The following is a 26,576-nucleotide window of genomic DNA, read 5'->3' as shown; positions in this document are numbered from 1 at the left end:
CAACCACACATTCGGTGAAGATTTCTTTTATAGATTATATCAAGGATGTTGGAATGTCATTGGTGTCTGCTTAAGGTCTTAGTCACAAGGCAGTGGTGAATTGTTGTTGGTGGTGTTTTTTTTTTCTTCCTATTATGGCGATAGTGTAAAAATCATGGACAGCATCACCATCACTAGTCAGTGTCCTCATCAAACCAGTCAATGCGCATTGTGTGGTCTGGTCTTCATTTGAGGTTTTTATTGGGTCACATTTCTCAAGATCACAACCATAAACACCATCCAATCACACGAATACAAGCGCGCACACACCCACAAACCTCATTTCGAACTTGGTGTACAACTAGCCATCCATCCAGCCATTCGAACAGCAAACCTCTGTGGGAATTCCTCCAATACAATGCCATGGTATTGTGCGAACATCAGAATGGAACATTGAACCATTGAATATCGAGACCATCAAAAATGAAATGATATCAACGATAATTAAATGGAATTGTTCTTGGGTGTGGGAAAGTGCCGATGTTGCTGGTGTCTGTCTGTTGAGGGCGTGAATTGTCATTTGTATCTACAATTAATCTCCTGTGTGTGTGTGTAAGGTGATAACAAATTTGAAACCATTATTGTTGAGTGTTTTTTTCTAAATGGTTCGTTTTTATTCTTCGTGGTCTATTTTAAAATTTTTCAATTTCAACAGAAGGCCCTGTGTGCTTTAGTATATCCCGATCAATGCCATTAACCAATAAGGCCACTTCCAGATTTAAATGGGCCACATCGTCTTTGAGTTTGGCAACAGCTTTTTTGATGGTCATCACAAAACCTGGAAAGAGAGCAAATTATGAAAAAATAATTATTTTAGACAAAAATCTGTATGTCAAAGACCTATTAAGCCTTCTTGGACCTTTTAGGGTCCTCTATAGAAATAAGACTGAAGATTTAAAACAAGTAAAACCAGTAAAGAAAGTCCTAAAGTCGGGCGGGGTCGATTTTATGATACCCTACACCACTTTGCTAATTTAGTTGAGCTCCACTTAATAATTAAAAGTTTTTATGGGAGAATTCAATCATACACGCTATGATTATAATTATAATTTAAAATTCAAAGGACTAAATATGCCGAAGCATTTGTATCTTGTAAATTCGGACTTGTATTGCCCATTTGGTGCGAAATTAATTTGAAATCGGATAAAAATATATATGGGAGCTATATCCAAATCTGAACCAATCTCGATAAAATTTAGCAAAGGTATTTCTGAGCTGCATTTGACATATTTCCCCAAATATTGTTGTTACAGAGTGTATATTACGGCTGCGGAGGACAAAAATAACAAATCGGATGAACAATATATATGGGAGCTATAGCTATATCTGAACCGATTTCGATCAAATTTGGCATACTTATTTTCAGGCCTAATTTGGTTGTATGTGCAAAATTCCATACTATTCGTTTGGTGCACAATAAAAGGCAAATCGGACGAAGATATATATGGGAGCTATATCTAAATTTTTACAGATTTTCTCCAATTTCAATAGGGTTCGTCCTTGGGCCAAACAAACGTTGTTTGCAAAATTTCATCTCAATCGGATAATAAATGCGACCTGCATTTTGTTCACAAGAATACATGGACGGACGGACGGACAGACGGACTGACATGCATAAATCAACTCAGAAAGTGATTCTATGCAGATCATCAAAAAAATGCACAAAGACATAATACCCTGACCACCTTGTGGTGTAGGGTATAAAAACATTAAGTTCGGTCGGGCCAAACTGTTAATACCCTCCACCTTAGGGTAAAGGAAACATTAGGAGAAATGTGGCAAAAACCATTAAAATGCCAAATATCGGGAGGTATCGTTATATGGGGGCTATACCAAATCATGGACCCATACATGCAATGTTTCGCCACCGGAGCTGGAACCCACAAATACCAATTTTTAGACAAATCCGTGAAAAAATGTGGCAAAAAAAACTAAAATACCGAATATCGGGAGGTACCTTTATATGGGGGCTATACCACAACGTGGACCTATACATGCAATATTTTGCCACACGCTCAGGGACCCGTTATGACCTACAAATACCAATTTCCAGACAAATCCGTGAAAAAATGTGGCATAAATCATCAAAATACCGAATATCGGGAGGTACCGTTATATGGGGACTATACCAGAACGTGGACCGATATATCTCATTTTCAATACCAACCATCCTAGACACAATGCAAATAGCTCTGCTAAATTTTGGCACTCTACGTCAAATAATGTGGGCTGTATCGTGATGTCAACAGACAGACGGACAGACAGGCAGACGAACATCGTTATATCGACTTAGAATTTTATGCTGATTATGAATATATATACTTTATGGGGTCTACGACGAATATTTAAGGATGTTACAAACGGAATGAAAAAGTTACCACCTTTCCAAGGTGGAGGGTATAAAAAGAGTTTATTCAGACATAAGACCTTTTACAAGACTATTTGAGGTACTTTCGCAGACTGAAGTCCCTTCAGGGGACTAGAAATTGAAATTTGCTGGTGAGCAGGATTACTCAAAGAGTGGGAGTGGGAGTTTTTTACGGAGTCTATTCTTCACTCTTTTCTTGTGTGTGGGAACACTCCCGCTAAGTTCGACCGGGATGAACTTTTAATACCCTCCATCTTGAAGAATAGCAAAAAAATAAAAATCTGTCGAAAAATACCACTTAAATGAAAACCGTTATGTGAGGGGCTGTACGTATACGTGGACCTGCAAAAGTATTTTTTTGTCATAGGCTGTAGTACCGATTCCGAATTACAAATACGAAAATTGAAACAATTTCGGTTAATAATGTTGCAAACATCATCAGAATACCGAATAAAGGGAGGTACCGTTATATATGGATTATACGAAGACGTGGAACTGTATTTTTCCATCATAGGTTGCAGTTCTCATTAATAGCTTCAATCTTTAAATACGCAATTTGAAACAATTCCGGTCAAAAATTTGGCTAAAAACATAAAAATACCGAAAATCGGGAGGTACCATCATATGGGAGATATAGGATATCGTGGACCTATATAGAGAATTCTCTTCCAGGGGGTAAAGTACTCAGAAGGAACTACTAATATTATAAAAATACCGAATACCGGGAGGTACTGTTATAGGAGAGATATACGATATCGTGGACCAATAAGTGGAGGAAATAAAAAGAGGGGGAAAAGAGAAGAAGGGGGTGTCATCTTGGACAGAAAAAATACACATAAATTGAAATACAACAAGGACATGGCACAAACTAAGCGGGTGCTCGGCAAGATAAAATCTGTTTGATTTTGAACAAATTTTGCTCCCACTCAAAAACCAGGAAATGTACTCAAGCCTATTCGAGAGACAATGAAAAATTGAGTTTGCTCTGCTCCCAGGAAAGCTTCCGCTCGAATTCGAGTGAGGTTTTTGGAGGACTGCTTTCTGCAGACAAAAGAGGTGTAAAACCTTCCAAAGGTGTAAGACCTTCTAGGGAACAAATATTTTTCGAAGGTCTTCTTGAGATCGAGAGTCTTTTCACTATATTTTAGGAAATTTTTAGGGGTTGTCATAATAAGAAGATAATTTGAAGGCAGAAAGTCCTTTGAATGTATTGTATGGAGAGAAGACATTTTGAAGGTCTTAAATGGTCGAAAGGCCTTTGAATGTCGGTGAACACAGCAGACCCGTCGAAGGGCTTCTATGGAAAAAAGTTATATACAAGGCCTTTTAATGGCAAAAGTAGGTTCTTCTAGTAACCTAAGTTCTGATATAGTCCTTCTTTTGTAAAATGAGGGTCTTCTAAGTGTTTCAAGAGCCTGAAAGCCTTTTAAAGCTTGAAGGCCTTTCAAAGGTCTTTTAGAGACCGAAAACCTTTTAAAGGCTTCTATTAACACAAGACCTTCTAAAAGTCTTCTCTAGCCAGAAGGCTTTACAAAATTCTACCACAGACAAAAAAAAATGGTCTCTCTATGAATCGAAGGCCTTTTTAAGATTTTCAACAGACCGAACACATGTAAGAACTTTTTTACAGACAAAAGAATTTTAGAGAATCTACTACAGACCGAGGACATTTTGATGTTCTTCAGGGGGACCAAAGACCTATTGAGGGCTTTAAATAACTTGTTGAAGTACTTTTTTATCTTACGTCTTTCTACGTGTCTTTAAGAGTCCGGAAAACTTTTGAGATCATCTCTACACACTGGAGACTTTTAGAAGGTCTTCCATAGACAGAAGACGTTTTAAAAATCTTCGCTAGTCAAAGCACTGATTTAAGGTCCTCTATGGACCGAAGGCCTCTTTAAAATATTCTATGGACTATGGAAGGCCTGTTATAGGTCTTCTATAGACCGAAGACCTCAAAAGAGGCGTATACAGACGAAAGATTTTTAGAAAAGCACCTACAGGCCGAGATCGTCTCGTAGAAAACTTGTTCCTTCGCCTTCCTTTCCTTTAGAATAAATTCAAAGCTTTTCGTTATGTTGATAACCCTCAAAAGGTCTTCTGTTTAGTGGAATATGAAAAGATCTTCTAGTAGACTTCTTCTATCCATATGCATTATTTAAGAGGTCTTTTCTCGAAAAAAGGCAGTTTAGAAGTCGTCTCCGTAGATAGCACCTTTTGAAGGTCTTCTTTCTAAAGAAAATCTGTAAGAAGGCAGTTTAGAAGTCCTCTCCGTACACAGCACCTTTTGAAGGTCGTCTCTTGAAGAGTTCGTCTATCTAAAGAAGACCTTTAATAGGATAAAGTGGACAGACGCCTTCTCTATAGAACCTCCTTAAACGACACTTCTCTTCAGGGAAGATTACTAAAAGGTTTTCTCTCTGTAGAAATCATTTAAGAAGTTTTCTCCCTAAAGAAGACCCTTAAGACGGGCTTTGATAGGCTTACCCTCTTTAGAAAATGAAGAAGAGATCTTGTCCATAGAGATGACCTTAAAGACGCCTTCTCTCTTGAGAACTTCAAATGGTATTCTCACTTGTAAAGAAGTCTCTTCCCTAAAGAAGACCATTAATAGGTAAAGAAGAACACAGAGATCTTCCCTCTCTATAGAGGATTTTAAAGAACTCCTCTCTTTAAAAAAGGTGTAAGAGGTCTTCTCTTTTTGGAAATCATGTGAGAGGTCTTCTTCTGTTTAAAAAAGCCAGTTAAGAGATCTTTTCTACAAAGAAGACCTTCGGACATTTTAAAGGTTTTCCCCATAAAGAAAACCTTAAAGAATTCTTCTCTCATGAATAGACTTCAAATGTATTCCATGTGTAACACGAAAAAAATTATTTTGTTTAAAAATTCTACAAATTATATCCTATGTAATACTACTATAGGTCCCAGAATACATCAAAAGTCTAGGTCTTTCCGAATATCTCCAAAAATGTGGTTGGTTTAATTTGCAATGTCAACATTCAAAAGACCGATACATGATTTAGCTCTAATTTTATAATCTACTTGATCTTTCCTGTAATTTTTCCGAAGATTGTCTGTCTCTGAGAGGCTTTTCAATGGTCTCTTGCCCTTTTAAAGATTTAAAGATTTTCGTTTCCACTACCTACTGAAGTTCTTTTGTTGGTAAATGTTCTTTAAAAGTCATTCTGCCGGAGAAAATCTAATAATGATCTTCTATCCATAGATCTCCTCTTAACGTTCATCTATCCCCAAAAAAAAAATCCTAAGTCTTCTATTATAGCAGCCCTTTTTTTAAGGACTTTCCCGAAACTCAAAAAATGCAATTTTTTCTAGGTTACAAAACTTACTGCTATCCGACATCATTTGTCCGCGCCTTTCCATTTCGGCCTTCTTGTTATCATTTTCAGCTATCACAGATTTCAGCTGTTCCACCGAACGCTCGGTCTCCTCCAAAACTTGAGTATGGGCATACTGGATATTTGATAGCTCTATAGAGACATCCTTGTATTGAGTTATCAAATTATGCAGTTCATTATTCAAATGCTTTTCACGGCTTTCAATTTTCTCCAGCGAAAATGTAAACTCATTGTGGAGTTTCTTCAACTCCAATTGGGTGTTTTCCGTGGCCTGGAAAATTTTAAATTCGAAATAAAAAAATTTTCTTTAAACAAAAATCTCAACCCACCTCAGTTATACTCGATTTCAATGAATCCATTTGATTCATATGCGCCCTCCAGTCCCTCACATCACTCCTCACATAGACCTTCAGCTGAGGCAGAACCTGTTCAAATTCCAAACGCCATGACTGCTGATCCGTTAACCTATCCGTGACCTGTAAACTATTTCCCCCACTACTATCTAACAGCTGTTGATTATGCTGATGATGATTTCGTTTACGTTGACTCCATTGCCTCAACGAATTTTGATTTAAATCCAATTCACTATTATCATCATCACTCATCGCCTCATTCTGCTCATCTTCAATACGTTCCAATATAATTTCTGCATTATCTTCCAAATAATCATTGGCCACTTCATCCTCCTGGGTTATATGTAAACGTTGACAGGACATTTTCATAACCTTGATGGCCTGGGTGGCCAAAGTATCCAGGACATAAATACACTGGTGTCCAGCACCACGTATCAATTTAGTGGGGCCGAAATCTACACTTATATCCATTTCTTCCAATACGCCAATAATACGATTTATAACATCATTCGGATCATCATATTCCTGGGGTCGTTGCATTGTTTTTCCTAGCTTTTGGCACAACCACCAACAGATTATGGTAAACATGAAAAACTGTTCTCCAGGGTTGGTCGACTTCACAAAATAAAATCGAGACAATGGTTTCATTTTCAATTCACTCAACAAATTCTTTTCGTAATTTAATAACTTCAGTTTCTCCAATAAATCATCTGATTGGAAATTAAGCAATGGTAAATTGTTGGCATCTGCTGAATTTGGAATATCTTCCATTTTTATGGCCTAAAAATCCTTATTTTTCTTAGGAAAAAAATATATACTTTATGTGAAAACACAAAACACTATTCACGGCTTCTTAATTCCAAATTAAGTAGTTTTTATCACCAAGGAAACGATAACATTAACATATCACCCAATTATACCTCTAGTGATAGTGTGGCAACTCTAACTTAATTCTTAATTCCGTTACCTATTCATCCAAACAATGTATGGCAATGCTCTGTTGTCATCAACTAAAATTATTTATGGCAACATTGCCATCTCTCCACTTCACATTAGTTTCAATGAAAACACTTTGTTATACACTATCTACTAACAGATGTCGCTGCAAGGCACAAGTACAACCTAAACCAAACGCGTATTTTTCAACTTAGAAATAAATACATGTATTAAAAAGAGGTGTTGATTCGAATCGAAATATAAAATCTACTAATGTTCTTGGTACAATGAAATCAAGGTAGGGCACATCTACCAATCGATTTTAAATTCTTGTTTACTTGGCTGAAATGCTAAAAATTGTTACAAAAAATTCAAATTCAACCCAAATGCTTATAAAAAAGTATGTATGGAAACAATTTACCCATTATGTGACATAATAAGTATTTGGAAATACAGGGTGAAATAAAAAAACTCTAACAAAGTCAAACGCCATAATTTTTACATTTTTTTTAATTTTATTAAATGAAAGCAAACAATGTCGGAAATAGCATCAAATTTTAGAAAAAGTTCAGATTTGTTCGAATTTGTCACCTTTGGCACGAATTGTGGCCTTCAAACCGTCACACGCTGTCCGAATGTTGCTCTGCGGTATTTTGACCCATTCCCGGCGAAACGCTTGCTTGCGATGATCGACACGTTGGTATTTTTTAGTGCTAACCTTGCTTTCCCAAATACTCCAGACACAATAGTCCAACGGATTGGTATCCAGAGATTGTGGTGACCATTGTGCGCTGGAAATGAAGCGAGGAACCTCATTTTGTAACGTGCTGAGTGCGATGGTGCTTACTCCTGTTACTCTAAGGTCTGCGGCCAAAAATTGTCGCGATAATATTCGGCATTCATTGTGATGCCACGGTCAATTAATAGGAGCGGAGAGCGTTCATCAGCTGTAATGGCGGCCCACACCATCACCATGGCCGGCGCTTGAGTTCTGGTGGCCAACCGAAGGTGCACATTTCCAGCTGACCTCTTTGACAAGACAAAATCACGATCATTTCGTTTGTTTACAAACTGCTGGACAACGAATGTCTTCTCATCGGGGGGACCGAATTCGGCAGTTCCCCACTTTCGGCCAAGCGAAGCAACTCTTTGGCTCTTTTGAGTATATTTTCTTTCTGTTGCGGTGTAAATTCTTGCACTTTTGGAATTTCAATGGCTTTACCCCGAGCTCATTTTTCAATATTTGCCGAATGGAATATTGCGATATGTTCAGCTCACGAGCCATGTTTCGGCCACTGCGACGTGGGTTTCGATCAAGTCACTTCTTTACTTTTCGAACCATTTCTGCTGATGTTCCTTTTTTCTTCCGTCCACTACCCTGACGTCGAACGATGGTACGAGACACAAAATATTTATTCACATTTAAATGCTGGAGTGCTCTAACGATAGCCACTTGTAGTTGTCCAGCCAAATATAAGTTGTCCAGCCAAATATTCCATCACGAATAACTTTTTTTTTTTGGAAAATTCTAACCAAAATGCTTTTGTATGCTTGTAAATAATGAGCTGTCACTTGGAAAATTTTAACAGCTGTCGGACGAGTGGCTTAGAAATGACAGCAGTTTGAAGTTGGTTGCAGTTGCTTCATCTCTTTCATTCAGAATATGATTTTGAAAAGAAATGTTGACCCTTCATTCAGTTTCCGCGGTTTTCAGTTATTTATTTAAAACCAATACAACAAGTTGTTTGGTTTTCTTATTGTTTTGATAGTAATTCTGGCATTACAAGCCAAACAAGTTAGCCTACCTTGTCTTCATTGTACCATGGCTTTACCCGTGGTACAATAAGGAGGAAGAACAGCTTCGTAAAACTACAGAAATACAGCCCTGAGGCTATACCCATCTCCTGTCAGACTCATTAAAAATTATATACAACATGTTTTTTTTTTTTTTTCATATTTTTCCTTATTTTTAAATTCTTGCAGTTCTGGATTAGGCCATTCTTTGCATAAAGTTTCTATCTGTCCCATTTTATTTCGCAATATTGCTTAAATTTTCGAATGAGAAGCCCTCACAAAATCCCACTCCTGTAAAACAATGCTTATTGAGCCACATTGTCCAACGCCGTCAGAATTTAAAAGTGCCTCTGTTATTTCTTCATTTCATTCATTTGAAGTTTGCGAAGCAGCACTGTAGCGCTAATTATTATTTTTCAGAATATTTTTAATTTTTTTTGTACATTAGGGAACATAACAACTGTTTAGTACAGGTATATCGTTCGATAATATCGATAGAAAAAAACTTTCATTCCAAATATCTTCTTCAAATAAAGTATCGATATATCGATTTTGTCATCGATTGTTTGCCACCGCTATGTTATTGTTTACTGGAAGCCAGTAGTGCAGAATAAATTTTTGACAACAACAACAGCAATATTAGCGCAAAAATAACAACGCAGCAGGTCATTGTTAAATAAATAGATAAACCAAACGTACGTTGTTTTGTCCAATGCTGTTTTGATTTGTTTTCTTTGTTTACGGTGGTGATAAGTGTTTTTTGTTGTTGCTTCAGTGTGTGCGATTGATTAACATTCTGTGCATTTTCTTACCTTCCCCAACGACAATCGAAGAATAGAATTAGAAATATACAACTTCCCAAAAAATTCCAAAGAACATTCGAACCAGAACGAACTGCCTCATATCAGTTAGCATTGCAAACAGTAACATTTCATAGCAATACACGTTCGTGGGAAGGATGCGCCATTATTTGCTGCTAGTAATTGTTTTACTGGCATCACTTCATGCGGGCCAAGCTTGGTGGCCATTTAACAAAAAGAAATCTGCTCCTGTGCCACCGGAAAATGTGGAGAAACGACTATCACCTGTGATATTTGGTAAGATGATCAATTATTTTATAATTTCATTGTGTTGTTTTGCTTATTTTTCATTTTCATGATAAGAATTCTTGTTAGCCTTGATTAGTAGTAGTTTCCGATGAATGTTAATGAGAGACATATCAACTAAAAATTTATGCTTAGGGATCTATTTGTATAGCTGGGAAATGATCCATCAATATCAAAAAAGTCTTTCTTAATCTTCCTTACTACAAAATATCAACAATAGTATAAAAATCGGCTCTTCGACGGTATAAATATGTAGATAGAATGTCATTGAAACCAGAATTGATCTCTATAAGGCTATTGCGGAAGTTCGTGTTTCAAGAAAAAAATTGGTTTGTTACATTCTGATCTCGGGCAAACTGCATACCAAAGAAAAGCTATTCTTTATGATGAAAGATTGTTATAAAATAGTATTTAACATTAGCTCTTTTCCAGAACCTGCAAAAATCTAATAATAGAATATGCAGAATATAAAACGTAAGCAAAGGCTATAGTCGTGCGGGCCGACCATGTGATTCCTTACAACACCACAATATGTTAGAAGCCCCCTTATGTCCAAATCTATTTTAGAAGATTTCGATTTTGAAATTATGTCATGGAGCACTGCCCAGATATTACACTTAGCATTTTGACCAGGGACATTTGCCCAATATTTACGCACTCTGTCGTGGTGTTAGTTGTTGTGGTCCATTTTACAGCCAAATATAATCTGATGGTCATCCAAAATGCTAGAATTCTTCTCTGTCCTTACCTCTCTTCTCAGGCGTGTCGATTGGCTTCAATTGTGTGATCAGGAAAAATTTTCTGTTGTTGGTTCATTTGAACCGCTAAATATTTTGCATTGTTTGTGATAAGACATTACCATATTCATATTCGAAATTTGAAATAAACGGTGAATAAATTAGCTAAAATCATCAAAATATCGTACATAGGGATGTATCGTTATGTGGAGGCTATACGAAGACTTGGACCAGCATAGACTCTCATTCTGTCATAGGCTGTAGAATCCATTACGAACTTCAAATATGACATCTCAAACAATTTCGGTGGGTGTTGTACCTAAACTCGTCAAAATACCGAATATAGGGAGGTACTGGTATGTGGGGCCTATACGAAGACCTGGACCAGCATAGACAATTTTACGTCACAGACTGTAGTTCACATTACGAACTCTAAAAAAACGTAATTTGAAACAATTCCGGTGAATAATGGCGTTAAAATCATCAAAATACCGAATATTGGAAGGTACTGCTATATGGGGGCTATACGAACACCTGGACCTGCACAGACAATTTTCTGTCATAGGCTGTAGTATTCATTACGAACTTCAAGTACCAAATTTTAAACAATTTCGGTTAATAATGTTGCGAAAATCATCAAAAGACCGAATATAGGGAGGTACCGTTATATTCCTTCCATCAATCATTGCCCTACAAAAACACTACACTTGGATCAAGTCCCCTCCTTTTAATCAATCATTTCCTTATAAAAATAGACCGCCAGCTAATTTTCTAGTCATAAACTCTATGTTTAGGAAAAAAAAACAAACTTATTATCAGTGTTTTTGACATTCGTTACGCACCAATAGAATTTTTAATCCAAGCTGCATTAACATTGCTTTACTTTTTTATTGTAAAGTAATTATCATCGCTGTTATTTGTATTATTGTTGTTATCAACGAAAACGGAATGGTGTGTTTTTAATAATACATATGTATAAAAACAGATCATTCTGTGTGTATATATATGTTTGTATACAATTCTTTATGGAAGAGGCCAACTCATTTCAAGGGGGTTTATTTGAGGGATTTTTAATTTCGACTTGATTTGCATTGGTCATTGGATACTTGTTGTCGCAAATGATTCATTCAATTCATTCATAAAGAATGAAGTATGTATGTCGGTTACTTTTTTGGATGGTTGCATGTGCTATTGTGTGTAATGTGATATTTTATCGTACAATAAGTGCGCTCACGTTCCTGACCCTGCCACACGATATGTTCCTATTTCCGCGAAATGGGGTGATGTTGGGATAATTTCAAGATTTGCACATTTTGGAAGCAACATTTATGGAGGATCAACTGAGCTATATTTGGAGTTGGATTTTGAAAGAAAAATTTGGATCTCTTTCAAGGAGACCATCCGACTAATAACCGGGATTTTTTGTCAGGACCATCGGATTAATAAACGTGGATTTTTTAAGAATATTTTTTCTAGGACCTTCAGATCAATAAACGTGAATCTTTTAAGAATATTTTTTCAAGGACCTTCAGATCAATAAACGTGGATTTTTTAAAAATATTTTTTCAAGGACCTTCAGATCAATAAACGTGGATTTTTTAAGAATATTTTTTCAAGGACCTTCAGATCAATAAACGTGGATTTTTAAAATATTTTTTCAAGGGCCTTCAGATCAATAAACGTGGATTTTTAAAATATTTTTTTCAAGGACCTTCAGATCAGTAAACGTGGATTTTTAAAATATTTTTTCAAGGACCTTCAGATCAATAAACGTGGATTTTTAAAATATTTTTTCAAGGACCTTCAGATCAATAAACGTGGATTTTAAACGTGGATTTTTTAAGAATATTTTTTCAAGGACCTTCAGATCAATAAACGTTGATTTTTTAAGAATATTTTTCAAGGACCTTCAGATTAATAAACGTGGATTTTTTAAGAATATTTTTTCAAGGACCTTCAGATCAATAAACGTGGATTTTCTAAGAATATTTTTTCAAGGACCAAAAAAAACAATAAACTTGGACCAATAAACATGGATTTTAAAGAAGATTTTTGCAAGGTCAATAAACGTGGATTTTTAAGAATATTTTTTGAAGGACTTTCAGATGAATAAACGTGGTTTTTTTAAGAATATTTTTTCAAGGACCTTCAAATCAATAAACGTGGATTTTAAAAATATTTTTTCAAGGACCTTCAGATCAATAGACGTGGATTTTTTAAGAATAATTATTCAAGGACCTTCAGATCAATAAACGTGGATTTTTTAAGAATATTTTTTCAAGGACCTTCAGATCAATAAACGTGGATTTTTTAAGAATATTTTTTCAAGGACCTTCAGATCAATAAACGTGGATTTTTTAAGAATATTTTTTCAAGGACCTTCAGATCAATAAACATGGATTTTTTAAGAATATTTTTTCAAGGACCTTCAGATCAATAAACGTGGATTTTTTAAGAATGTTTTTTCAAGTACCTTCAGATCAATAAACGTGGATTTTTTAAGAATATTTTTTCAAGGACCTTCAGATCAATAAACGTGGATTTTTTAAAATAAACGTGGATTTTTTAAGATGTTTTTTCAAGGACCTTCAGATCAATAAACGTGGATTTTTTAAGAATATTTTTTCAAGGACCTTCAGATCAATTAACGTGGATTTTTTAAGAATATTTTTTCAAGGACCTTCAGATCAATTAACGTGGATTTTTTAAGAATATTTTTTCAAGGACCTTCAGATCAATTAACGTGGATTTTTTAAGAATATTTTTTCAAGGACCTTCAGATCAATTAACGTGGATTTTTTAAGAATATTTTTTCAAGGACCTTCAGATCAATAAACGTGGATTTTTTAAGAATATTTTTTCAAGGACCTTCAGATCAATAAACGTGGATTTTTTAAGAATATTTTTTCAAGGACCTTCAGATCAATAAACGTGGATTTTTTAAGAATATTTTTTCAAGGACCTTCAGATCAATAAACGCGGTTTTTTAAGAATATTTTTTCAAGGACCTTCGGATCAATAAACGTGGATTTTAAAGAATATTTTTTCAAGGACCTTCAGATCAATAAAAGTGGATTATAAAAATATTTTTTGAAAGACCTTCAGATCAATAAACGTGGTTTTTTTAAGAATATTTTTTCAAGGACCTTCAAATCAATAAACGTGGATTTTAAAAATATTTTTTCAAGGACCTTCAGATCAATAAACGTGGTTTTTTTAAGAATATTTTTTCAAGGACCTTCAAATCAATAAACGTGGATTTTTTAAGAATATTTTTTCAAGGACCTTCAGATCAATAAACGTGGATTTTTTAAGAATATTTTTTCAAGGACCTTCAGATCAATAAACGTGGATTTTTTAAGAATATTTTTTCAAGGACCTTCAGATCAATAAACATGGATTTTTTAAGAATATTTTTTCAAGGACCTTCAGATCAATAAACGTGGATTTTTTAAGAATGTTTTTTCAAGTACCTTCAGATCAATAAACGTGGATTTTTTAAGAATATTTTTTCAAGGACCTTCAGATCAATAAACGTGGATTTTTTAAGAATGTTTTTTCAAGTACCTTTAGATCAATAAACGTGGATTTTTTAAGAATATTTTTTCAAGGACCTTCAGATCAATAAACGTGGATTTTTTAAGAATGTTTTTTCAAGTACCTTCAGATCAATAAACGTGGATTTTTTAAGAATATTTTTTCAAGGACCTTCAGATCAATAAACGTGGATTTTTTAAAATAAACGTGGATTTTTTAAGATGTTTTTTCAAGGACCTTCAGATCAATAAACGTGGATTTTTTAAAATAAACGTGGATTTTTTAAGATGTTTTTTCAAGGACCTTCAGATCAATAAACGTGGATTTTTTAAGAATATTTTTTCAAGGACCTTCAGATCAATTAACGTGGATTTTTTAAGAATATTTTTTCAAGGACCTTCAGATCAATTAACGTGGATTTTTTAAGAATATTTTTTCAAGGACCTTCAGATCAATTAACGTGGATTTTTTAAGAATATTTTTTCAAGGACCTTCAGATCAATTAACGTGGATTTTTTAAGAATATTTTTTCAAGGACCTTCAGATCAATTAACGTGGATTTTTTAAGAATATTTTTTCAAGGACCTTCAGATCAATTAACGTGGATTTTTTAAGAATATTTTTTCAAGGACCTTCAGATCAATTAACGTGGATTTTTTAAGAATATTTTTTCAAGGACCTTCTGATCAATTAACATGGATTTTTTAAGAATATTTTTTCAAGGACCTTCAGATCAATTAACGTGGATTTTTTAAGAATATTTTTTCAAGGACCTTCAGATCAATTAACGTGGATTTTTTAAGAATATTTTTTCAAGGACCTTCAGATCAATTAACGTGGATTTTTTAAGAATATTTTTTCAAGGACCTTCAGATCAATAAACGTGGATTTTTTAAGAATATTTTTTCAAAGACCTTCAGATCAATTAACGTGGATTTTTTGAGAATATTTTTTCAAGGACCTTCAGATCAATTAACGTGGATTTTTTAAGAACATTTTTTCAAGGACGAAAAGATCAATAAACGTGAGTTTTTTTTTGGAATATTTTTTAAGGACCAAAAGATTAATAAACGTGAGTTTTTTTTGAATATTTTTTAAGGACCAAAAGATTAATAAACGTGAGTTGTTTTTGGAATATTTTTTTAGGGCCAAAAGATCAATAAACGTGGATTTTTTAAGATCGGACCAATAAACGTGGATTTTTTAAGGAATATTTTTTCGAGAGCCATAAGAGATGAAGTCGTGGAATTTTTATGAATATTTTTCAAGAGTCATCAAATTTTTGAAGAATTGTCTTCAAGGATAGCCTGTGGAATAATCAAGGAATTGCAAGGATCATCTACCCATAATAGTGAAAATTTAAGAGATTTTTTAATGGATCATCTTAGCTGTAATCCTGGTTGCGAATTTTAAAAAATATATATTTTATAGATCATATTTTATATCCCATAATTTTGGGTTTTGAAAAAGGAACCCCAGGAATAATCAAGGACTAACAAGAGTGTACATGTCAAAGTTTCAGGGTGTTGCTAATCACACTCCAAATGTATTCATAAACTCATCCCCATACCTCTACTAATCTCAAGGATCAACCTCTTACTCATTGCATGAATTACATAGTTTTTAGGGGCCTCAAGTGTTTAATGTTTAAAGAAATATAAATCAAATAATAAAAAAATTAAAAAAAAAACTATTACAGTTCCCGGCGATGGTGGCAGTCAGGTTGATGCGCGCCTAAACAAATCTACCTCACCAAATATCTTGTGTGCCAAACAATCCGATTGGTTTAATTTGTGGTTAAATTTGGAACTTATTGTGATACCAGCCGTTTACTGTTGGGTTGATAATGTCAAGCTGTACTATGACAATGTGACGCGTACAACGCACAATACACCCGGTGTAGATATTCGCATACCAGGATGGGGTAATCCTGAAGTTGTTGAATGGATAGATCCAACACATAATAAGGCTGGAGCCTATTTCCGGACACTGGCTTCGATGTTGGCTGATCATGGTTATGTTAGGAATAAAAATATACGAGGTGCACCCTATGATTTTCGTAAGGCGCCAAGTGAGTACTGAATGGAATATTCCTACCCAAAGATAAAAAATAATATTTAATTTTTTTCCCAGATGAACACAAGCAATTTTTCATTGATCTCAAGGAATTGGTAGAGGATACCTATGAACAAAATCAACAGACTCCCATCACCTTTATAACACACAGCATGGGAAGTCCCATGACATTGGTGTTTTTGCAACAACAAACAGCGGAATGGAAAAACAAATATGTAGCCCGACAAATTAGTTTGGCCGGTGCCTGGGCTGGCAGTGTTAAGGCCCTAAAAGTTTTTGCCATGGGTGATGATTTAGATTCATTCTTTTTGAGTGGAAAAATTTTGAGAGCTGAACAAATTACAAACCCATCAACGGCATGGCTACTGCCCTCACCACTATTTTGGAAGAGCAATGAGGTGCTGGTGAAAACTCCCTCACGTGTATACACCATGGCCCAAATGGAACAATTCTTTACGGATATTGATTATCGTACGGGTTGGGAAATGCGTAAAGATACCTTACATTACACACTGAATTTTGGGGCTCCTGGAGTTGAACTACATTGTTTGTATGGTGATGGTTTGGATACCGTAGAGAGGTTTGATGAAATGACTTATTCCGAAGAGGAAATTATTAAATAATTGCGATTTTCTTTTTAACAGATTGGAATACAAAAAGGATGACATTTCTGGCGAAACACCCAAATTAATAATGGGTGTTGGTGATGGTACCGTCAACAAACGTTCACTACGTGCTTGCCACTACTGGAATGGCTATCAATCGGCCAACGTTTCCACAATGGCCCTAAGTGGTGTCGATCACATGGGCATTTTGGAACATCAGACTGTTATAGATTATGTTAAGAAGGTTTTGGGCCTATAGACTATACCAAATATTTTAGTTCCCACTTTTTTGTATGTAACACTCAATATAGGTTATATTTTATTTGCGATTTTGGTAATTTTTAAACGATCAAAAAATAATTATAAATTTTTTATGCCATAGTTTAGTTTTTTTTGTGAGTTATTCTAGTTCAATTTATTATATTATTTCGATACAAAACGGACAAGCGTATGTGTTATACTCGTGTTTAAGAATGGACGCAATAAAATTTTATATATGACAAAAAAAGATAAACGTTAATTATTTTAATAGAATCGATACGATTCTATACAGAATAGACTCTATCCATAGACCGAAAATTTGGTAAATAGAAGATAAGATAGTACTGAATTAAATTTAGGAATTCTGTAATCTATGATGAGCAATATCGGTCTGAAAAAGGAGATATTATTAAAATTCAGACATGTACAGAATCGTATCAAATTTATTATAATTTAGGATAATCCTAGCTGTAGGATCTGGATTTTGACGTAATTTAGAGCATTGAAAAATGTTGATGGCGGTAAAGTCAACAACTAAAGCATTACATCAAACTAAAATAACGTCGTATTATGGGACCCATGTGTGGGAATATGAAAATTATCAAAACTAATAATATACAGGGTGAGATAAAAAAAAAACTACAACAAAGTCAAAAGCCATATTTTTACATTTTTTTAATTTTAATGAATGAAAGCATAAAATGTCGGAAATGGCCAATGAAACTGTCACACGCTGCCCGAATGATGCTCTGCGGTATTTTTGCCCATTCCCGGCGAAAAGGTGATCGACACTTTGGTATTTTTTAGTGCCAACCATGATTTCGAAAATACTCCAGACACAATAGTAAAACGGATTGGTATCCGGAGATTTTGGTGGCCATTGTGCGCTGGAAATGAAGCGAGGAACCTCATTCTGTAACCATTCTTGGGTGGCGCGTGCTGAGTGCGATGGTGTGAGTCCTATTGGAATGTCCAAGGTCTGCGACCAAAATGTTTGCGCGCCCAAGGCTTTAATACAACCTCCATTTATCCTCCATCGTCATTTATTCTGATGCCACGATCGATTAATACGAGCGGAAAGCGACCATCGGCTGTTATGTCGGACCTTGAGTACTGGTGGCCAACTGTAGGCGCACATTTTCAGCTAAACTCTTTGGGAAGTAAACACGATCATTTTGTTTGTTTACAAACTGCAGGACAACGAATTTTTTCTCATCGGAGAAAACCAAATTCGGCAGTTCACCATTTTCGGCCGATTGTTCATTTCACCCTGCAAAACAGTACTTTAAGATTTAAGGAATTTTTGCTTCAATTTCCAATCAAATTAGTTGTTGTTTGATATTTCGGTTTTGCAGCAGGAAGTTGTCGTCGTACTCATTATACATATTGTGTTTGTGTTCTGCTAATCTGGTCAAAAATTCGGCTATTTTGATCGGCTGTAACCAGAGGTCTTCTGGAGTGAGTGATTTAGGTTTGGCCGGGTAATTGAAAAGTTACAGCGGGCAGACGTTGCCCACATCTTCGTCAATTTGTACCCAATACGTATTGAGACGACTGCACCATTTTGAACGCAAGTGCGCCAAAACTACCCTGGTTTGTCTGGCCAGCCGACGTTTTTCAGCTGCAATGGATGGGTGGCGGACTCCGAGAACGGCATTCATGGTATACTAAAATAAATTCATTTGGTCCTTGATTCAGAGGCTCTCTCTTGTAACCTTAGACCTCCCTTTCTAGATCATGTATGTCCTTCCTGACACGCCTGGGTGGGGGAGTATTATCCACCATATGATGGTTTGGATGACTCCCACAATAACAGCCATGCAGGTACTGCAACGAGAGCATTTGGTTATGCTGACATCCGGAAAGGGCCTTCGCCTCCTCATGTATGTAGATGGTTCAATTCTCAGTAGAGTTTCAGCTCCAATTGTCAACCAAATCATTTTCTTTTTATGGATAAATAAAGACTGAGGAAATCGGAATCGTCTTTTTAGACAGGTTTTCGCATGTAGTAGGATATACAAATTTTAGTCGGGTCGAACTAAACCTGGGTTAATACTCGTTATACCCTCAACCATATGGCTACAAAGGGTATATATAATTTTGAGGTCATTACGGCCAAAAAGTGCCAAATCGAAGTAACGGGTTTAGACCCCGGGTCTCTTTTGGATGAAACCCGTTTCACGTCATGTGATGTCGATCGATGTATATTCTAAAATTTTAATAAGGCAAATCGTATGGGGTACTCAATAAAGTCCAAATTTAGTCTGTGGTACCTTACATAAAAATGGAGGGGAGTAAACTTTAATAATATTTATTATCAGGCTAACAATATTAGATTATTGGGCAATATTAGACTACTCCTTCTGATTCTCCCTCACAATATGTAAACATTTTGGTTAAAAAAAAACTCTCTTGAAAAGGGGAATCAATTTTCGATTTTCTTAAAATTTGCACGTACCAATATCTTTGTCTATACTAGAGCAAACCTTAGAATATTTCGCCCACTTTTTCTATAAAATAAATTTTCACATTCTATTTGTTCAAGGTAGAAATAGAGCTTAACCTTAAACTTACTTTCCAGTAAATCATTATCAGAATCGATTTCCTGTCATCACAACCTTGGTCAACTTTAAATAGCTTGACAATTTCGCTCATTACTATGACAGATTCGTAATTCCTTTTGAGGTGGTGACTCGTTTGTACTTCCTTCTTTCAACTTATCCCCATTACGTGACGATATCATAAATTTATGACGCCCCATCACAAAAGTGGGTTAAACAAATAGCAAGAAATTTGTTTTCATAGCTTCGCTTTTTGTTGGTTAAATAGCAGCGACAAGGAAATGTGTCTTGGGTCAACGGATGTGTTGTGTTTGTTGTGCAACAACGAATAAATTCTGTTTCCTTCGTTTTGAAAGGAAAATAAAAATACAGGAACCATTTCTGTGATATTTTTAGTTCTACGTGATTTGTAAAATGCTTAGCTGATTTGCAATTTGCTGTGAAAGTGGATTAATGCTTACGTAAAATGGGGATATTTTTTCTCAAAAGGGTTTAAAATGTGTCTACTGTCTGAAGGGAATCTTGGAATGTTTTATTTGGGTTTGTTGTTCATTTGCACCTACGCACGTATTTGGCATAAATGAAATATTCACGTCTAGGTAAACAATGGTCCAAAAATATTGCAGTGTACAGAAGGAAATGGGTGTTTTTCGTAACACATACCAGGACATTAATGATTTTTTTTAACACGAAAGAGGGAAAACAGTCTTCTAGACAAACACGACCTTCGAAGATATTTCTTAGCATGCAAGTCCTTTGGGAAATGTTTTCTGCCGATTGAAGATTTGTAAGAGCATATCAAGAGGAAAATGTAGGGAATGGGGAATCTGTGGAAGGTATTTTATCTATGTAAGATCTATGAAATATCAAAATCAGATGTTCTATGTATATAGACCTTTCTAAGGACTTTTTATGTGCTGAATATTTATAGAAGATCCTTCCTTCCATAGAAAATTCGTAACAATATAAGAATGGAGCATGGGACGTTTTTATACCCTGCAACACATAGTGGTAAGGGTATTATGTCTTTGTGCATTTGTTTGTAAGATGCAGAAGGAAGCGAGATGGACCCATAGTTACTTTTGAGAATCTTCATAGAATCACTTTCTGAGTCGATTTATGCATGTCAGTCCGTCCGTCCATGTATTTTTGTGAACAAAATGTAGGTCGCATTTATTATCCGATTGAGATAAAATTTCCAAACAATAGTTGTATGGCCCAAGGATTACCCCTATTGAAATTGGTGATAATCGGTTCAAATTTAGATATAGCTCCCATATATATCTTCAACCGATTTCGGGTTTAGATGTGCATCAAATGGCTAATATCCGAATGCAACCAACCGAATTCAGCCTTGAAGCAAGTACATCAAATTTGGTGAAAATCGGTTCAGATATAGCTATAGCTTCCATATATACAGAGTGAGTTGAAAACACTGCAACCAACTTCAGGCTGCTGTCATTTCTGAGCCACTCGTCCGACAGATGTTAAAATTGTACCAGTGACAGCTCATTATATTGTTTACAAGCGTACAAAAAGCCTTTTGGAGAGAATTTTCCAGAAAAAAAGTTATTCGTGATGGAATTCAAGCGCGATAGTGTGATTTCTCTATATTTGGCTGGAAAACCAGCATTTAAATGTGAATAAATATTGTGTGTCTCTGTGATACTGGAAGCGTAGTCCGACGTCAAGGAAGTGGACGGACGAAATTCGCGTCGCAGTGGCCGAAAAATGGTTCGTGAGCTGAACATATCTCAATATTCCATTCGGCAAATATTAAAAATTAGTTCGGGGTAAAGCCATTGAAATTTCAAAAAGTGCAAGAACTTACACCGCAACAGAAAGAAAATAGACTCAAAAGAGCTAAAGAGTTGGCCGAAAGGGGTGAATTGCCGAATTTGTTTTTCTTTGTTTGTAAACCAACAAAATGATCGCGTTTATTTGCCAAAGAGGTCAGCTGGAAATGTGCACCTTCGGTTGGCCATCAGAACTCAATCGACGGTCATGGTAATGTTGTGGGCCGCCTGGGCATCAGAGGTTCCTCGCTTCATTTCCAGCGCACAATGGCCACCAAAATCTTCGGATACCAATCCGTTGGACAATTGTGTCTGGAGTGTTTGGAAAGCAAGGTTGGCACTAAAAAATACCAAAGTGTCGATCACCTCAGGCACGCGCTTAGCCGGGAATGTGCCAAAATACCGCAAAGCAACATTCGGGCAGCATGTGACGGTTTCATTGGCCGTTTGAAGGTCATAATTCGTGCCAAAGGTGACCAATTCAAACAAATCTAAAGTTATTCTAAGTATGCAAAGATTATGTCGTTTGACCTTGTTGCAGTTTTTTGTATCTCACCCTGTATATATCGATTTCGGGTTAATTGTGCACCAAATAGCGAATATCAGTCCAAATAACCTGAGTTTTGGCACTTCCAACCGAATTAAGTCTAGAAGCAAGTACATCAAATTTGGTGAAGATCGGTTCAAATATAGCTATAGCTCCCATATATAAGTCGGATTTTGTGTTTAAGTTCCTCACATTCGTAATATGCACTCCACAAGAATGATATTTGGTACCAAATATCATATACAGCCCATAATAACCTCTGCCAAATGTTATCGAGATCGGTTCAGATTTGGATATAGCTCCCATATATGCCTTTATCCGATTTCAGGTTTATTGTGAATTGTGTCACTTCCGACCGATTCAGCCTAAAGTTATAGCTATAGCTCCAATATATATGTTTCATCCGATTTCACAATTTTTCCTGGAAATGTGGGTTTTTTTTCAAATAATATTTTTTTTTTCAAGGACCAAGAGACCATTAAAAGTCTATTTTTAAAGGATATTTGTTCATCAAAAAATGTTTCTCTAATCACAAACAGATCACCCAACGTAGATTTCTAAAAGAATATTTTTTTTTCAAGAGATCACTAAACGTGGATTTTAAAGGATATTTTAACAAGGACCTTCGGATCACAAAACCTGGATTTTTAAAGTATATTTTCATACCAAAAAAACGAGGATTTTTTAAGGATTTTTTTCAAGGATCGTCATACCACAGAACATGGATTATTTAATTTTTTTTTTTCAAGGACCATCATACCAATAGACGTGGATTTTTTAAAGATTTTTTTCAAGGACCGACAGGACCAATAAACTTTGATAATTTAGGATCAACAGACCACCGAACGTGGATTTATAAAAGAATTTTTTTCCAGGATCAACAGACCACCGAACGTGAATTTTTTAAAGAATTTTTTCCAGGATCAACAGACCATAGAGCGTGGTTTTGTTAAAGAAATTATTTAAGGTTTTTTTCAAGGACCATCATATCAATAGACGTGGATTCTTTAAAGATTTGTACAAGGACCAACAGACCAAAACCATCGAATGTAGGGCTAAAAGACCACCGAATGTAGGACCAAAAGACCACCGAACTTGGGTTTTTGAAGAATATTTTTTTTAAAGACCAACGACGTATCATAAAGCGTATCATAAAGTCGGCCCCGTCCGATTTTTTGTCTTTCTTTACTGGTTTATCTTGAAAGGGCTCTAAGAATTATGCCAGACAAAATACGGACAAAATGTGCCTCATTTAAGAGGTTAGTTTTACAGGTCAATGGCTCTGTAGACGGAATCCAAATCAAAACATTTGGAGTCGATCTAACGGCATTTGTCTGTCCGGCTGGTGCAATAAATCTCCAAGGGCGTATGCAATTTCGTAAAAATTTTGTTTTTAAACCATGATTGTACCTTAGAAAATCCTTCCTTCACTATAAGAAGAAGTGTATAGGAATTTTGTAAATTTAATTGTATCAGACCTCAGGATTGATTTGCTCGAGGACACGGGAAAATACCAAAATTTAAGATCATGTCATGTTTTTATCTATCGATTTTTAATATTAATTTAAAAGAGTACATTGTAATGAGTCAATGTTCTCTTCATTAGAGTATTTTTTTAAATAAACATGATTTAGCTGAAATTCATTTTTTTGCATTTAGACGGCAAAACAGAACAACTTATTTCATTCACTTAACTAACAGCCATTCAAGGAAACGAGACAGATTGACACACACAATATACCAAGAAACTATTTTTTCATAAGTAATTGATTTTTGCAAAAAATATTGAAAAGCAATATACACAATAAGTGGAGAGGGGTACGTGTCATGGTCACACATCTCCACATAAAATAAGGAAAAAAAACAGACGAATTCGTGACCGCAAAATGTGGTGCAAGGCAATTGATATGTTTTGGGTATTGTTTCTGGGAACTTAGAGTGTAGTTGGAAATAATAAATAAGCGGTTTTTGATTGAATATTACAAGTTAACAAAAAAAACGTACATTTTAATTTAATAAAGAATATGAAATCTTTTTTAAAGTAATAACCTTATAGTTAAACATTTTCCTTTAATTTGGCTGTGAAATTTTGAAAAATTCTAATTTAACTAAACTATAGTGCATTCCCAGTTAAACAATTCTTGACATATGTCACTTCTTTGTATTTGCTTCACCACCATCATTGGTTCCAAGAAAACCCTGTTGTGCTTGGCGAGGGCGTATACATTATGGCATTGCATGTTAATGAGTATTCCTGATAGTCATACGCCACCCAGTTTATTTATTTATTTAGATGGTTTGGTTATGGCGTTTTTCCCTTGATGCATTAGAAGACGTTGCCAATATGTATGTATTTTGTTGCCATAAAATGCACTTACCTGGCGGGTTTTCTACGAAAATTGGATCCTTCGTATTTCAATAACAACATAATACGTCCTAACATTTTCACTGCAAAGACGGGATACAAAGTATGAATAAAAATCACCCGAGTTTGGAAGTTCATAAATAACGTTCATAAGTAATGCACAATTATAGGAAGGGTGCGTTCAAAAAACGATTACAAATGTGTGACATTTTTATATCTAAGATTACACTGTGCGACAAATTCCAATTTTTTTAACAATTATAGGAAAAAGGAGCTGATTCTGAAAGTAGTGCAAAAAAGGAAGGCATGTATGTCAGCGTTTTGAAAGTTTACATCGCAAAGTAACCTAAATAGAGGGGGTATGTTTTCCAACTTGAGAATTGTTTTAGTCGAAAATGTTAAACCTTAAGTGAGCTGTGAAAGGAGTCCTTATTTTTCAAAATATGGTTAAAAATAACCTTTCAACGAGATCGTGTCTATCTGTCTCGTTTCCTTGAATAGCTGTTAGTTAAGTGAATGAAATAAGTTGTTCTGCTATGCCGTCTGCTAAATCATGTTTATTTAAAAAAATTCTCTAATGAAGAGAACTTCGGATCATTACAAGGTACTCTATAAAATGAAAATAAAAATCGATAGATAAAACAAGTAAAAAATTATCAGTCGGTTTTGCCGACACATATACAGGGTGAGATAAAAAACTGCAACAAAGCCAAAAGCCATACTTTTTACTTTTTTTTAAATTTTATTGAATGAAAACAAAAAATGTCGGATATAGCATTAAATTTTAGAATATTTTAGATTTGTTCGAATTGGTCACCAAGCGGAATTTTCTACAAAATTAGTTGTTATAAAACTCTACTATAGGTCCTAGAAGACGTGAAAAGTCTTAATTTTACCTGAACGACAGCAACCCACATATATTTTAAACACATTTTAGGAATTCAAAAATCTCCTACAAATTATAATTCTATAAGTGGAACTACAAAGAGAAAAATATTCCATATCAAATTTCGCAATAAGTTACAAAAGAAAAGGAATTGAGATTTCTTTCCATTGTATACCAAAAACTATTATAGAGATCTTTGGATTACATCCAGAATCATTCGGAGAGAAAATGGGTCCAACTTTTGGTACAGTCTTTATATAAATTTATATTGTTCAAAATATCCAAGTTTATAATTCTGAAAGTCCCTAAAAAATATAAAAAAGTTCTACGAATAAAGCTCTGAATGTCTTTCAAAAATATGCTTTTAAATCTTCGATTATAGCTTTGAAAATCCTTCGAAAAATATTAATCCACGATTATAACTCTAAAAATCCTTCAAAAATATTTATTTACAAATTCAGAATTATAGCTGAGAAATTCCACTAAAACTATTTATTTAAAAAGTTCAGAGTTATAGCTCTGAATGTTCTGTTTAATAGTTTTTTTTTAAGCCACTATAACATGTTTGGTAGCTCTTCAAAAATATTCTTATTCTTAGTTTAAGAAAAACTACGATTATGGCTCTTCAGATTTAAATTCCTGAAAATGCAAAAATGTTATTAAAATACTATTTACGATTAGTGCTTCGAGGAATGACTAAAAATCAAGAATTATTTTTCTGTTGGTGGTTCCATAATATTTCTAAAAATTCCAAGAGTATGGCTCTATTGGCTCTTCAAAAATATTCTCAAAAGTCAAATGAAATTTATTTTGGTTCGTGCTTCAAAAATATTTTAGAAAACCACGATTGGTTTAAATAAAATTTTAAATTTACAATCAGAGCTAGGGTGAACCCCGAAAACTCAATATTATGGTCATTTCAAAATATTCATTAATTCCTTCTTTACACCGAAAACTCAATATTTAAGGAGTTATGGCCATTTTAAAATTTGCATTAATTTGCATTAATTCACGCCTAAAAAAGTGATCACAAATAATAGCTAAAAACGCCGAAAACTCAATATTTAAGGAGTTATGGCCATTTTAAAATTTGCATTAGTTCATGCCTAAAAAAGTGATCATAAATAATAGCTAAAAACACCGAAAACTCAATATTTAAGGAGTTATGGCTATTTTAAAATTTGCATTAATTCCTTCTTTAAAAAGTGATAACAAATAATAGCTAAAAACGCCGAAAAATCAATATTTAAGGA

General features: G+C 34.8%; 2 protein-coding genes across 2 annotated transcripts; one reads left to right on the top strand and one right to left on the bottom strand.

Moving 5' to 3' along the window:
• Positions 1-630: 630 nt before the first annotated feature.
• On the bottom strand, positions 631-6,988 carry LOC101899796 (intraflagellar transport protein 57 homolog). The gene is made up of 3 exons (XM_005181544.3): positions 6,093-6,988; positions 5,755-6,034; positions 631-817 (listed from the first exon to the last, which is right to left on the bottom strand). The coding sequence occupies exons 1-3, from the start codon at positions 6,885-6,887 to the stop codon at positions 672-674; spliced, it is 1,221 nt and encodes a 406-aa protein (XP_005181601.1). The 5' UTR covers positions 6,888-6,988; the 3' UTR covers positions 631-671.
• A 2,445-nt stretch (positions 6,989-9,433) lies between these two features.
• LOC101899469 (phospholipase A2 group XV) lies at positions 9,434-17,421 on the top strand. The gene is made up of 4 exons (XM_005181542.4): positions 9,434-9,943; positions 15,926-16,297; positions 16,360-16,882; positions 16,947-17,421. The coding sequence occupies exons 1-4, from the start codon at positions 9,805-9,807 to the stop codon at positions 17,164-17,166; spliced, it is 1,254 nt and encodes a 417-aa protein (XP_005181599.1). The 5' UTR covers positions 9,434-9,804; the 3' UTR covers positions 17,167-17,421.
• The last annotated feature ends 9,155 nt before the right edge of the window (positions 17,422-26,576 follow it).

This window comes from Musca domestica, unplaced genomic scaffold (assembly GCF_030504385.1).
Source record: "Musca domestica strain aabys unplaced genomic scaffold, Musca_domestica.polishedcontigs.V.1.1 19, whole genome shotgun sequence".
In the NCBI taxonomy this organism is placed as follows: domain Eukaryota; kingdom Metazoa; phylum Arthropoda; class Insecta; order Diptera; family Muscidae; genus Musca; species Musca domestica.
The sequence above is the reverse complement of the archived record's forward strand: the minus strand, read 5'-3'. Positions and strand labels throughout refer to the sequence as shown.

Bases quoted from the DNA above. Each gene is read 5' to 3' on its own strand.
- LOC101899796 (XM_005181544.3), bottom strand. From the start codon at position 6,887: ATGGAAGATATTCCAAATTCAGCAGATGCCAACAATTTACCATTGCTT. The intron at 6,035-6,092 runs GTGGGTTGAGAT...AAAATTTTCCAG, and splicing joins TGAAATCGAGTATAACTGAG to GCCACGGAAAACACCCAATT. The intron at 818-5,754 runs GTAAGTTTTGTA...CTCTCTTTCCAG, and splicing joins ACAAATGATGTCGGATAGCA to GTTTTGTGATGACCATCAAA.
- LOC101899469 (XM_005181542.4), top strand. From the start codon at position 9,805: ATGCGCCATTATTTGCTGCTAGTAATTGTTTTACTGGCATCACTTCAT. The intron at 9,944-15,925 runs GTAAGATGATCA...AAACTATTACAG, and splicing joins ACTATCACCTGTGATATTTG to TTCCCGGCGATGGTGGCAGT. The intron at 16,298-16,359 runs GTGAGTACTGAA...TTTTTTTCCCAG, and splicing joins TGATTTTCGTAAGGCGCCAA to ATGAACACAAGCAATTTTTC.